General features: G+C 46.1%; 1 protein-coding gene across 1 annotated transcript in view; it reads left to right on the top strand.

The window, feature by feature from the left end:
• Positions 1 to 11,048, top strand: part of LOC113944793 (vitelline membrane outer layer protein 1-like) — a 40,756-nt gene extending 29,708 nt beyond the window's left edge. Inside the window, exons 3-4 of the mRNA XM_027638331.1 lie at positions 10,083 to 10,186; positions 10,737 to 11,048. Of these exons, the coding sequence (XP_027494132.1) occupies positions 10,083 to 10,186; positions 10,737 to 11,031 (399 nt within the window). The 3' untranslated portion in view covers positions 11,032 to 11,048. The remainder of the gene's footprint in view (positions 1 to 10,082; positions 10,187 to 10,736) is intronic.
• The last annotated feature ends 1,014 nt before the right edge of the window (positions 11,049 to 12,062 follow it).

Below are 12,062 nucleotides of genomic sequence, written 5' to 3'. Positions count from 1 at the left end.
TAATTAGTCCAGTTCTGGAAATAGCAGAGAAACTCAGAGGGGTTTTTCGGGGGGGCAGGGGTGTTTTTTTCTTTTTTGAGAGAGAGTTTACTCAATTAAGCCACGGTTTCTACTCTTCCCTGTTTGAGCCAAAAATGTCCTTTCACCTCCCATCCCTACCTTGAAAAAGAGCTAATGCCAGTCTGAAAGGGTGTTTCCTAAGCATAACCCAGGCCAGACCTGTGCCAGTGCTCAGGCAGGCATGCTTGGACTCACCTAGCTCCACGAACAATGCTGTAGCTAGAGGGAAGTGCCAAGTATCCCAGAAAATTTGCTCTATGGCATTTCTTGCATGTAAGTGCTAAGAAGAATTTATTTCCTTGTTTGTTTTCTTCACTGCTGCTTAGGGGATATTTACCCTTTGTTAGGCTCACATTGCTCGTCAGGAAAAGGACTCCCCAGGCAGCAGGAATTCGATGTCCAACAGTTTATCTGCAACTCTAGTCCAGCTTGTATTAATAAAGTTTGAAGATTATTTAGTACTTCTAGTCTGCTGGCCAGCTGCAGAGGGGCTTGGAAATTCAGGACAGGCCTACACTCACAGGAAAACATAATGCATGCAATAATATGTGATTTAATAAATATTTTTATATACTTAATCTGATAAATGCAGCACATGCTGTAATGGATATATGATCCTGGTTACTTACAATCTTCATCAACAGTTTGTATAAACATCAAGATCCCAGCTGCTCAACTACCCTTGCTTGTATTCTGGGTTTTCTCCCAATTTTACTCTGCAAATACAGAGAAAATAAACACAATGTAACAATGCTTTGGGCAGGAGTCTTCCATTTACCAGTGCAAAGCTTCTGTAGATGCCTGTCACTTGACATTTCACACTCCCCTTTCTGCTGCACCGATGGAGGCTTTGCTACCCGTGAGCACAGTGGTGCAAGGGCCAGGGCAAGCAGCCAGGCAAGGCCCCAGAGAAAGCTATCTCCAGCAAGCCTACAGACAAACATGACATGATCATGTGTGGCATCTCCCTCCCACCCCAGTCCATTTGGTCACACCTCCAGCAACCCATACTTCAGCAAGGAGTCTGTGGCTGCAGAGTGCCTGTCGTGAACACTGAACCATGCCCATGGTAGCTGCACTGCTCCCCATGAGGCTCTTCCCACTTGGATCCTCTCCGGCCCCAGGCACAACTACATGTCCAATGAGTCTCCAGAGGAGAAAATAGCTCCTGGGGGCTCTGCCACAGCTCAGCAGTTGAAGATCAGGGTGGGCTCTTGACTTGCACAATCATTTGATTAGAGCAAACAGGTCTGGAAAGATGTTCAGGAGGTCTTCTAGTGCATTCCTACCCCAAAGCAATCATTGCATGCTAATCACCACTGATGCATGTCTCCTCAAACTTTGCCAAAAATCCTCCAGTGATAGAGATCTTGCAACCTCCCTAGGTTTAATTATCGTTATCAAGAGAACTCCTTTGGCCAATCTCAGCCTGCTGCAGTTCTCATCCATCATTCTTTGCCTCAGCCAGACAGAAGCCAGGTCATTACCTTCTACTTTGCAGCAATATTCTGTACCATTGCAGGTTCTTATCCTGCCAACCACCCGCAGAGGCTGTGAGCTGTTTGTAATGCTTGGCACAGAGACTTGCTGACCTTCTCATTCCCTTCAGACCCCTGGTGATTGCACTCCTACTGTGATATGGTTTCTAAGTCCCTGAACCCATGCCTAACTCCTCAATGTACTCCTTACCTCTCCCACTTGAGTGAGGATTCCCATACAGCCACCAGCCTCCCTCTCACACTGACTCTCCTCGAAGCCCACCTTGGCCCCTTACAGCTGGCTCCCAGCCTGGGTCTACCTGGCATGGAGGCAGCCCAATCAGGAAGAAGACAGAAAAATTTGGGGTAGATTTTCTCTCCTGAGCTCCCTGCATTGTCCTCCCCACATCCTCCCACAGCAGCACTAGCTGCAGACTCCTTACTGAACTAGTCTTCCCACGACTCCTTCTCCCCTGTTCTCCCAATCTCGATTACACTGTCCCAGCTCTCACGCTCGTTATGTACAGGTCATGTTTTCCAGACTGCTGATCATTTTTGTTACTTTCCATTGGACTCTATCCAACTGGGCTTCCTTCTGGAAGCTCAGTGTCCTCAGCTGAGCAGAGCATCCCCGCTGGGGACTCACACATGCTGAGAAGAAAAATCACTCCATTTGTCTTGTAGTCTGTAATTTGGTTCATATATCTCGGCATGGAGACGACCTGGCGCCGCTGACTCATGTGCTGCCTTTGATCCATTATGACCCCCAGACCTTCTCTGCAGAGTGATGTTAATGCAGGTATTTTACCTCATGCAGCTGCTTATTTCTGCACAAGGTGGGAGCTCACTCCTGTCCCTGCAGAATTGCATCCTATTTTTCTCAAACTGTTTCTCCAATTTGACAAGATCATTTATCAGAATCAAGCTGTGTCCTCCAAAGCACTTGCAGCCTATTACAGCTGGTTGTGGTTTGCAAAGTCAATAAGCTTGTTATTTATTTTATAGACAACCATTAATAATGACCTGGCCTGGCATTTCCCTACTCCTGACTTTCTTTCCACAGGCCACCCTGTTCAGTCTTCATGAAGCTTTTCTGTGGAAATTGGATTTGGCCAGGCAAGAGAAAAGAGGAAACAAAGCTAAACTCAGGTTATTACTTGTTTCCCACCTGAGGGCAAAAAGGAGTAACACATAATGCATATCATCTGCTTCATCTTAGTGGTCAGAGCCAGTAGCAAGTCGCAAATATGTGTTCTTATGCTGTGGTCATGTTACATAGCCACCAAATCAAGACCACCTCCCCCATGCCAGCATGTCCCAAAGAGGAGCTGAAAGATGGAAGAGGTTGCTGCGTGCAGCGTCTGGGGCAAAGATTATCAACAAGCCTGGGGTAGCTCATTAAAGGGGACACTGCTGATGTCAGGGGTAAAAAGGAAAAAGCCATCAATCCTGCAAATGGGACTGTAAAAACAGAAAAGCTCCCCGACTGCTCCTTTGCTTGGACAACAGAGGACCTAATTTACATCCACTGTAATGTCTGCTTCTCCCATCGATGAACTTCAAAATGTTGCCCAACTGTCCCAGCTCCTCAGTAAACATGGCCAGTTTCCCTGTCTTGTTCCTATACTGAGCAGCGGCTCTCCTCACCCTGACAGCTGCTCTCAGATGACACAGGAGCATATAGTAGTGGTGGTTATAAAGGTTGCATTACTCTATATGGCTGGAGTATAAATTCATTCATTTGCAAAGCTAGGCTCAAGATGAGCTGTTGACATGCAAACCTGTTGCAGCTGTTCTCTGCCAGCTCTGTTCCTGCATGATCAGGACAATGGAGCTCAGCAGACCAGCACTGTCCCTGCTATGCCTATGGAGGCTCCTGGGCTAACAAAAGGATTCTGTATTTTTTGTTCTGGGGCTATACCAAGGGATTTGCAATGACATTAAAAAACTCTCCTTTTCCATGATCTCCCCTTCTGCCCTTGTACTTTCAATACCCAGTTTCACAAGGTGAATTAATTTCTCATTGAGGTATTTTCCTTGTGAGGTGTTTTGTTGGGTTTTTTTCCTCCCTCTGATTGCAATCAGCAAACAGGCCCTTGGAGTATAAATGCTAAAGGAATAGCTAAAACTCAAACTTTAGACTGCAGGAATGTTATTAAAGAAGACTTTTGAGAGTGGAGGTATGTTATTAAAGAAGAATTTTGTGATTTTGCAGACAACAGTAATGGAGATTTAACTATTCAAATGTCCAAAGTTTCCAGACAACACAGAAAATATCAGAAGTGAGTGCAGAGGAAGGGCTTAGAAGAATAAATCTGTGTGGTTTACAAAAGACAAGGAATGAGATAATGTCTGGAAATTGATTAGAGAAGTGACTGTGAAAACTGGGAAGAAGAGCATAAATCAGGAAAGAAATGTGTTCAGAATTAACTCAGAGGACAAGAAGAAGAGAAGCATTTTGCTGTCACAGTTATGTCAGTGACACTGCCATATATCTATTTTTATACCAGTTCAGCCCCAGACAGCATCTCAGCAGACATGGCTTTTTCACAGAACCTGAGCGTCCTGCTTAAAGGAGGGACAACTTCAAAGAAAAATCAAGTTTCTGAGGGTCATACTCACTCAAGTTTTGAAGGCTTTTTTTTTCCCCCACAACAAATTCTTTTGACAAATTTGTTTATTTTCACTCTTCAAAGTGAGCAAGAGCTGGCAGCAGTACATCGTGCCAGCACAGCTATTGCTTTGCTTGGTATGAAATACCAACAAAACTTTGCTAGTGGTAAAGCTCACCACCTGTAAGAAATTCCTTGTCAGATTTTATATACAAAGAGAAGCACTTGAGTTAATTTTAATTCACTTTTGCACCCTTGTCTCTCTTCAGATTTTCTGGAAAACCCTCCTTGTAAGCTCTCCAGGACAGCTGTGGGACACCATCACCCTTCATTCCCTGCCTCAGCTGCAGCCAGGATTCCTGCTCATTGATCAGGAGGGAACAAGTTGGGCAGCTGGCAGGCAAGATGCTTGAAAAAACTGCTGACCTGCCTTCCAGCTTTCTTGGACAACAGCTGTAATTGGTGTAATCTAATAAAGGGAGAATGGCGCTGGCACGGAGCGTGTTCACGGCTGCAGGATGGCAATTTCTCTCTGCATCTCAGGGCTGAGGTGATGCTGCGGGTCTGTGCCAGCAAGTCCTCAGGAGTTCTCAGAGTAGCTCCTGGCTCTCTATTCCCTTTGCTCACTGACAAATCATAAATACAGACCCTGCACAGGGTTCTTCTCCATTCTTCCTGCCCAAAGGCAGTCTTCAAAGGAAAACCTAGAGCTTGTAAACTGACTGACAGCAGGAATCTGAAGGTTATGGTGATGGAAGTACAGGAACAGGAAACACAAGTTATTAACATGTACTTGAGTAAGGGTAAAAGGAAATAGGCAATGTCAAACCACATGGCAAGAGAGGCTGCCGGAGACTGTGAATGCTAAAATTGTGGCTAGATGGAAAAAAGAGAAGTAACATATCTGGTGACAGGCTGCATGTGAAAACACAGCAGACAAAAAGCACTTTGAGGAACAAATGGCAAAGGGAATTAACACTATCAATGTTTCTTCGCATCAAAGATTCAGGAGCCCGTCAGAAAATCTGATCAGCTGACAGTATAAAAGAAGATTACAGCAGATATGGCTATTTTAAATTTTTTAGTTGCTCAGTGTCCATAGTGGAAGAAACTTTGTGTTCAGACAGTTCCAGTCATTCTTAGGGGATAGGGATCATAAGAAAAATTAGGTAAAATCAAAATTACTTTGGAGAAGAGATGAAAAAAATCACAGAGTGAATAGCAAGGAATGAATAGAACTGATAAAAAGTACTCAAGAGGTCTAAGATGTCTCTAAACTGGAAGAACTAAGGTCATAGCAGTGATGGATAACGTCATTTAAAATTACTGGAAAGCTATACAGTGGTCAGTTTTAAAAATTTGCTTGAAGATTGATCTGAGTAACTATAGGCCTCTTATTGCAGCTTAGATACTACAGTGGAGTCTGTCAATGTGTACCAGATTTATGTGGCAAAGTCTTTGTAGTGGGGGAACTTCAGGGGTGGCTTCTGTGAGAAGATGCCAGGAACTCCACCCATGTCAGACAGGGCCAACACCAGCTGGCTCCAATGACTGCTATCAATGATGCTGGTGGCACCTCTGTGATAATATATTTCAGAAAGGGTAAAAATGCTGCACAGAAACTGGGAGAGAGGGGTGAGACTAGTGAAAGAAACAGCCCTGCAGACACCAAGAAAGGAGGAAGGAGGAAGAGGAGGTGTTCCAGGCACTGGAGCAGAGATTCCCCTGCAGCCCATTGTGCAGACCATAGTGAGGCAGCTGTGCCCCTGCAGCCATGGAGGACCACAAGAGAGCAAATACCTTTTGAGCCACCGCATCTGTTTTTAAACTGACATGACAGCAACAGGAGTACTATGTCGGTCAATTTCAAAGACTGACTGACCCCCTTGGCAACATCAAAGAGTTCTTGATACTAGGTCCTTTATCAAAAAAACTATCTTTAGTTTTCAGCTGTGGGAACAATTTAGTTGGCTTTATCTCCAGTAACAGTACAAGGGCCATTGCTTGAATGTTTTCAGCCCACACGCAACTTAAAGTAGCTGTTTCTCACCACCATCTAAGAAGGTTTATGTTGCTAGAGAAGTTCAACTGAGAACACATCTCCTGGAAAGCCCCATCATCTTATAAATGGGCAGTAAATAACAAAATACCTTCTGGCCTACAGAAAGTGGGAGTCACCTAATCTGCACTTAGGCATCTACGATGTAAATGTATACATGCAATGCAAGCACTTCATTCTTTCATCTTGATGTTTTGGCTCTGTGATCACCTTTTTCTATTCTGCTGATTTCTGATTATTTCGAGCACCTGCACTGTTCAAATATTTTGTCTTCATTGTAACTCACAGCTCTTTTTTGTCATAGGGAGAAGGACTCCAGTCGTCCAAAAAGAAAACCAAATATTTCCTTTTAATTTATATGTTTGAAAAACACAGAACTGATCTTTGGTCTGCATTAGCCATCATATCTTCACTTCTATAGCTTCTATTGAGTCTAATGCTATCCTACCTTCCAATAGTTTGATTAAAAGAAGACGGGATATGTCACATAACATGACCCTACAACTAGCGGCTATACCTAACAAGCATAGAAGTTGCCAGACTCACTGAGTTCAAACTCCAGCTTTTCAATGTAACATAATTAAAAATCCACCCATTCTGCACTTGCAGCCTAGTACTTTTCCTGCCTGATTGGAGGACCATAGGTTAACTGAAGGGAAAAACAAGCACGGGGTGAAGAGAAAGAGCTTCCCCAGATGACAGAATGCTGATTAACAGGGATATTAGGAACATCACTGGATACTCAGAGGAGCAGATCTACCCAAAAATACTCATTGGCCTTGCACTCCAGCAGCACAAATTCAACTGCTGATACTGATACCATTGTCTTCATTTCAGTCCATTCCTTATTCCCCTCCTAGACCTGGGAAGGTTTTCTGGAGGGAAAAGGCTGGGGGGTGGATGGCAGAATGGAGAGAAAATTCTTTGACTTGAGAAGAAGATTTATCACTCTAGAAGAGTTAAAAATCAATGAGAGACAGGAGAGATAAATATAAAGCTCAGATTAGTTCTATATTTGTTTTCTTGCTTCCCACTGTGAAGTTATAGAAATGCATACAATGTTCACTTTCTCCCACAGGCAGTTAATTACTTGTGTGAATAGTTATCACTGCTTGCTGCTGGAATATCCCATGACCACTGACCCAGGGCCACTGTCTGCCACCTCCTAACCAGGCAGCCAAAAAGAACAACAAAAAATCAGGAAAGATGCTGAGCAGGGTCTTTTTGCAGCCAGGATCTTCGTCCTCCCACCTGCAGTGACAGGACTGTTGGGGCTGGAACTTAGACTGATTAACAGAGAGGAAACAGGAAAAGATGTGTGAAAGTGGAAGACAGAGAAAACAGGCCCTGTCAGTAAGAGGGACTTAAAAAGAGCAAGATTCAGCTCTGTGGATGTAACTACAAACTGTGAAACATCTCTATTTTTTTAGTATCAGCCAGCTCAGGATGTTCTCCCCCACCTAGTTCCTCTTCACTTCTTCTCTTTAAGATCCTTGTACGGTGTCTCTGACACTGCTCCCCCCCAAAGCTATAACTTTCCACATACCCTAAAGCCTCATCCTGCAGTCAGCATGGTTAATGAAGAGGGTTGATAATATTATTCATAGCTCTTCACTGTACATGGAACCTGGCAAGGGCCCATTGCTCTTGCTGCGGTTGCTGCCACTCTTATGAGGAAATCCAGCCAACAACTCAAGCTTAGAAAGTCCTATGTCACCAGGAGTAACAAAATATCTATGAGCTATCCATTCTCCTGACCAGGACCCTGACACACAGCCTTTCATGTGCATTGTCTTCTTCCTGACATGTTCATGCTGTGTATGAGATACAATGACACATTTTTGTTCTCACTGTCTCCTTTGAGATGCTGTGACTATCTGAAGACTTTTACAATTATACCCAAGGGGTAACATTAGAGGGTTTCAGCTGAAAGCAACACTTTCTCCTGCACCTGCTCAAAACAGCTCTTACAGAAGCAGGGTATTCCATTCTTCATTGACTGAAGCCTGGAATAACTCTTTCTCCCTGTATTGGCTATACTTACAGTGCTGGTATATACTGATATATATATACTACTCACATATTCTGATATAATGGTGATTTAAACCTCACAAGACAAATCTCCAGGTGGCATCATCACTGACTCTTCAATGGACTAGGAGCAGCTCATCCTGCTCTGCAACTACTCACAGGATACCCTTGGATATTGCTGTCAAAATTGCTGCTTCTCTGCCTAGTTCCTTTGGAGGAACAAGGAATGCAACAGGAACTCACACCTGAGAGAGGCACAACAGCAGAAGTAGGGGCTGCTTCTGCTGGACACTCTCACCTATCTGGATGCTCACATCTCCAAAAGATACATGTGAGTAGCTGGGAGCTGCATCTGCACAGCTCCATGGGATGGTGTGATTGCATGCAGTTTTGCTCACGTTCTTTGGTCTCCGGTGCAAGAAAGATGCAAACAACCTGGATTAAATTCAGCAAAGGCTCCATGAGATGGATGGCTGCTGAAGCACTCACTCTCAGTAGGGCTTGACACACTTAGTCACCTACACTTAATGCCTGTACCAGAGCAAAATGCAATGGCTTCCTGTGCAGGCACTTTCCTCAGTCTCAGTGGGACGGTAAGGAGAGAAGGAAAGCAAAGAGGAAACAAGTGAGGACTTCCACAAGGCAAAGGATGCTGAGACTGCTCCATCTCAAATTTTGCCTCATCCCCTTCAGAGGTTTCTTCCCCTCGCAGTCCACCACTGCTCTTCCTACCTCCCTCTCTCCAACATCCTCCTGGCAGCATTGTCAGGATCCTCTTCCAACCACAGCACTCCCTTGGGAAATAGTCCCAGTTCTGACCCCCTTCCGTTTCCTCACATCCACAAGTTTTCACAGCCCTGCAAGTCCCCTGACCAGTGCATACCACTGACAGCCTTTCCACCTGGCAAAGGTGGCCTCACCACTGAGGGACAGGCAGTCGCCAGGAGCAGTACATAGCAACAAGAAGCACTCCCCATGAGCTTTGTAGACACTCCCCAAGGACTCCCACCCATTCTCCTGGCAAATAAATTCCCCTGTGCCATCACCTCCGTGTAGCGAGGCATTGAGCAGGTTCCCTGCAATGCAGCTGCTTGTCCCAACCGTCCTCTGCCTGCTGGGCTCCTGCTGCCTCCAGGGGTCAGAAGCACGACAATATGAGTCAGTGCTCATTGTGCCAAATGGAGGCCCTGGGGGTTCCTGGGGGCACAAACAGTTTTGCCCCAGTGGCTACGCTAGGGGATTTGAATTGAAGGTAAGATTTCACTTCTTCTTCAGGGGGGAAAAAACCTGCTGTGAAACAATGTTATTTTGTTCTGGTCCTAGTGGGGCTGGCCACAACACTTTGTCCCATCGCAGCGTTTGCATTGTATTTGCATTTCTCATGCAGGCTTCTCAGCAAGAGTTCTCTAGCATAGAGTAGCTCTCCAGGCTCCCTGCCAGTAAATGATTTCTTAGCAGAGGAGTCCACTGGGTAAAAAAAAGACCTGGAGTCAGTTCAGCAGATCCTGTTCCCGGGTGTCTGGAAGAAGTCCCACCTAACAGCACAACAGCTCTAGGTATCATAGCACACGGTGAGAGTGTGGGCATGACCTGGGACAGCAGACACACAGCATTCCTGTGTCCAGAGCCTCTGATCCACCATTTGGAGAAAAAAAGAGGTGGGCAGCAGCAAAAAAGCCTTCCTGAGAAATGCTATGGAGCTGCCTCACAGCCCTGCCCAGCTGCACTGTCTCGCTCTGTACACAAAGCCTCCTACAAACCCTCATCACGAGGGTTCACCTCATCACTTCTTTTAAATTGGGGATGGTGCTGACCTCTCCTGTTTTCTTCCCCTCTTCTAAGGTCCAGCCCTACCAGGGGTTTTGGCTGTTTGCCGACGACACGGCTCTAAATGGCATCCGCCTGCTCTGCACAGATGGCACAGTCATTGAGTCCTCCGTGGGATGGTGAGTATCTTCACTTTCTCATCCTCCTTCAGGGCAGTAGCTTCTGGGAAGCATGAAGGAAAAGCAGCAAGTGATTTCTGCATAGCCCACATACCCCTGTGAAGGCGGTTCACCACCTGCTTGCAGAGGTGGGTGAGTTCCCCTTGACCACAAAGTGTGAAGGTCTTACGGAAAAGATCTGGGCCCAGGGAAAGGAACAGTGCTGTCAAAGATGAAGGAGAGTTTAAAAAGGATGCAGTTCTTAAACCTGTACTTTCTCCTTTTCCTCAAAAGCTTACTTTGAAAATGGCATCAAGTAACAGGGACAAAGCAAGCAGCTGAATTTGCCAAGGAATTGTGCAGGAACAGAGCAGCCTGGGGTTGGTGGTGTCTGGGCATCCAGGGAATGATGGGGAAGCAGAGAGAAACAGGTGCTCCTAGAAACCTGCCATCTCTGTGTAGGGGTGCAGGATTGCCCCAGGACTGCCAGGATCCCAAGCACGTTGCGGTGTTGACTGCAGCACAGCAGAGGCTAAACAAAGTCTTGGCGAGTTGTTTTCTTCTCTGGCAGGTGGGGAAACTGGACTGAGGCCCAGCTCTGCTCCAGCAACAAGCTGGTTTCCTTCTCCCTGCGTGTGGAAAAGTGGCAGTACTTTCGTGACAACACAGCAGTCAACAATGTGAGGTTCGCCTGCTCAAATGGAACAAAGCTGGAGGGCTGGGGACTTTCAGGGGGTCACTTTGGCCCATGGAGCAGCAACTGCACCTCTGGGGCTATCTGTGGGCTCCAAACAAAGGTGGAGGGACCCCAGGGAAAGAGGGATGACACAGCTCTCAATGACCTGAGAGTCTTCTGCTGTCAGTAACCCAACTCCCCACCATATGGCAGCATCAACAAAGTTGTACAGCATTAAACCTTGAATCTGTGCTTGCACAAGTAGCAGTGTACATTTTTCTCTGTCTTTTTTTATCAAGAGTAGCCAGATCCCATGGCTACAGCACCCTGGGCTTTCTTCCTGCCACCATCCAGCTGATGCAAGGTTACTGCACCTCCTTGCTCCAGGCCCAGCCTGCAGCAAGGCTGAGGACATGTTACCAGGAGGTGCGCACATGAGCGCACGCAAACACACACACACATGGCCAGCCACGGATGAACACAGAGAGTAGTGCCTTTACACTGTGCCTACACCTGTATAGACTCACACACACACACACAGTGCTCACACACACATGAACAGTACGAATGGCTGGTACTGTTCCTTTCCTGCTGATCAGCATTGGCCTCCACCAGTGAAACCTGTACTCACACATGGAAAATGAGCCTCTCTGATAGCTGGTATTAGCTACTCAGTCTGCACCAGAGCTGGCCTCAGACCCCAGTTTCCCCAGGTGATGGCACTGGCACCCTCCAGCCTCTGAGGTTTGGGATTCCATTCCAGTTGCCGGCACTTGGCTCAAGTGCTGCTGCCTGGTCATCCAGCTTGAAGGTTGCTGGTGGTCTCTCACATGTGCTCAGAATAGAGGGTGTGCCCACATAGAAAGTCAGTGTAGAGAATGTCAGAGCAATTAGTGTCAGTAGTAACAAATAGTTATTATTATGCAGGAATATTTAGTAAGATTGTAGGCTGTGGTGACGAGGTGCAGGTCTCAGTCCTCGGAACGTACTGACTGGCAGATGTCAACCAGACCAGCATCTTTGATCCCCTTTTTTTCTCACATTATTTCCCACAGCAGAACCTCCTCTGATCCTTCCCCTAAATATCCCATACTAATTCTTGCACATTGCCACAAGTCCCTTAATACACTTCATAAGTAGTAAAAAATCCGCAAATGCTATTCCCCTGCAGCCCTCGTGAGTCTCATGCCCCTGTGGATGCTCACCCCCACAGTTTGCAGG

The sequence above is a fragment of the Corapipo altera genome, unplaced genomic scaffold (assembly GCF_003945725.1).
Source record: "Corapipo altera isolate COAL_440 unplaced genomic scaffold, ASM394572v1 0, whole genome shotgun sequence".
NCBI lineage: Eukaryota > Metazoa > Chordata > Aves > Passeriformes > Pipridae > Corapipo > Corapipo altera.
This window is presented reverse-complemented; position numbering and strand designations above follow the sequence as displayed.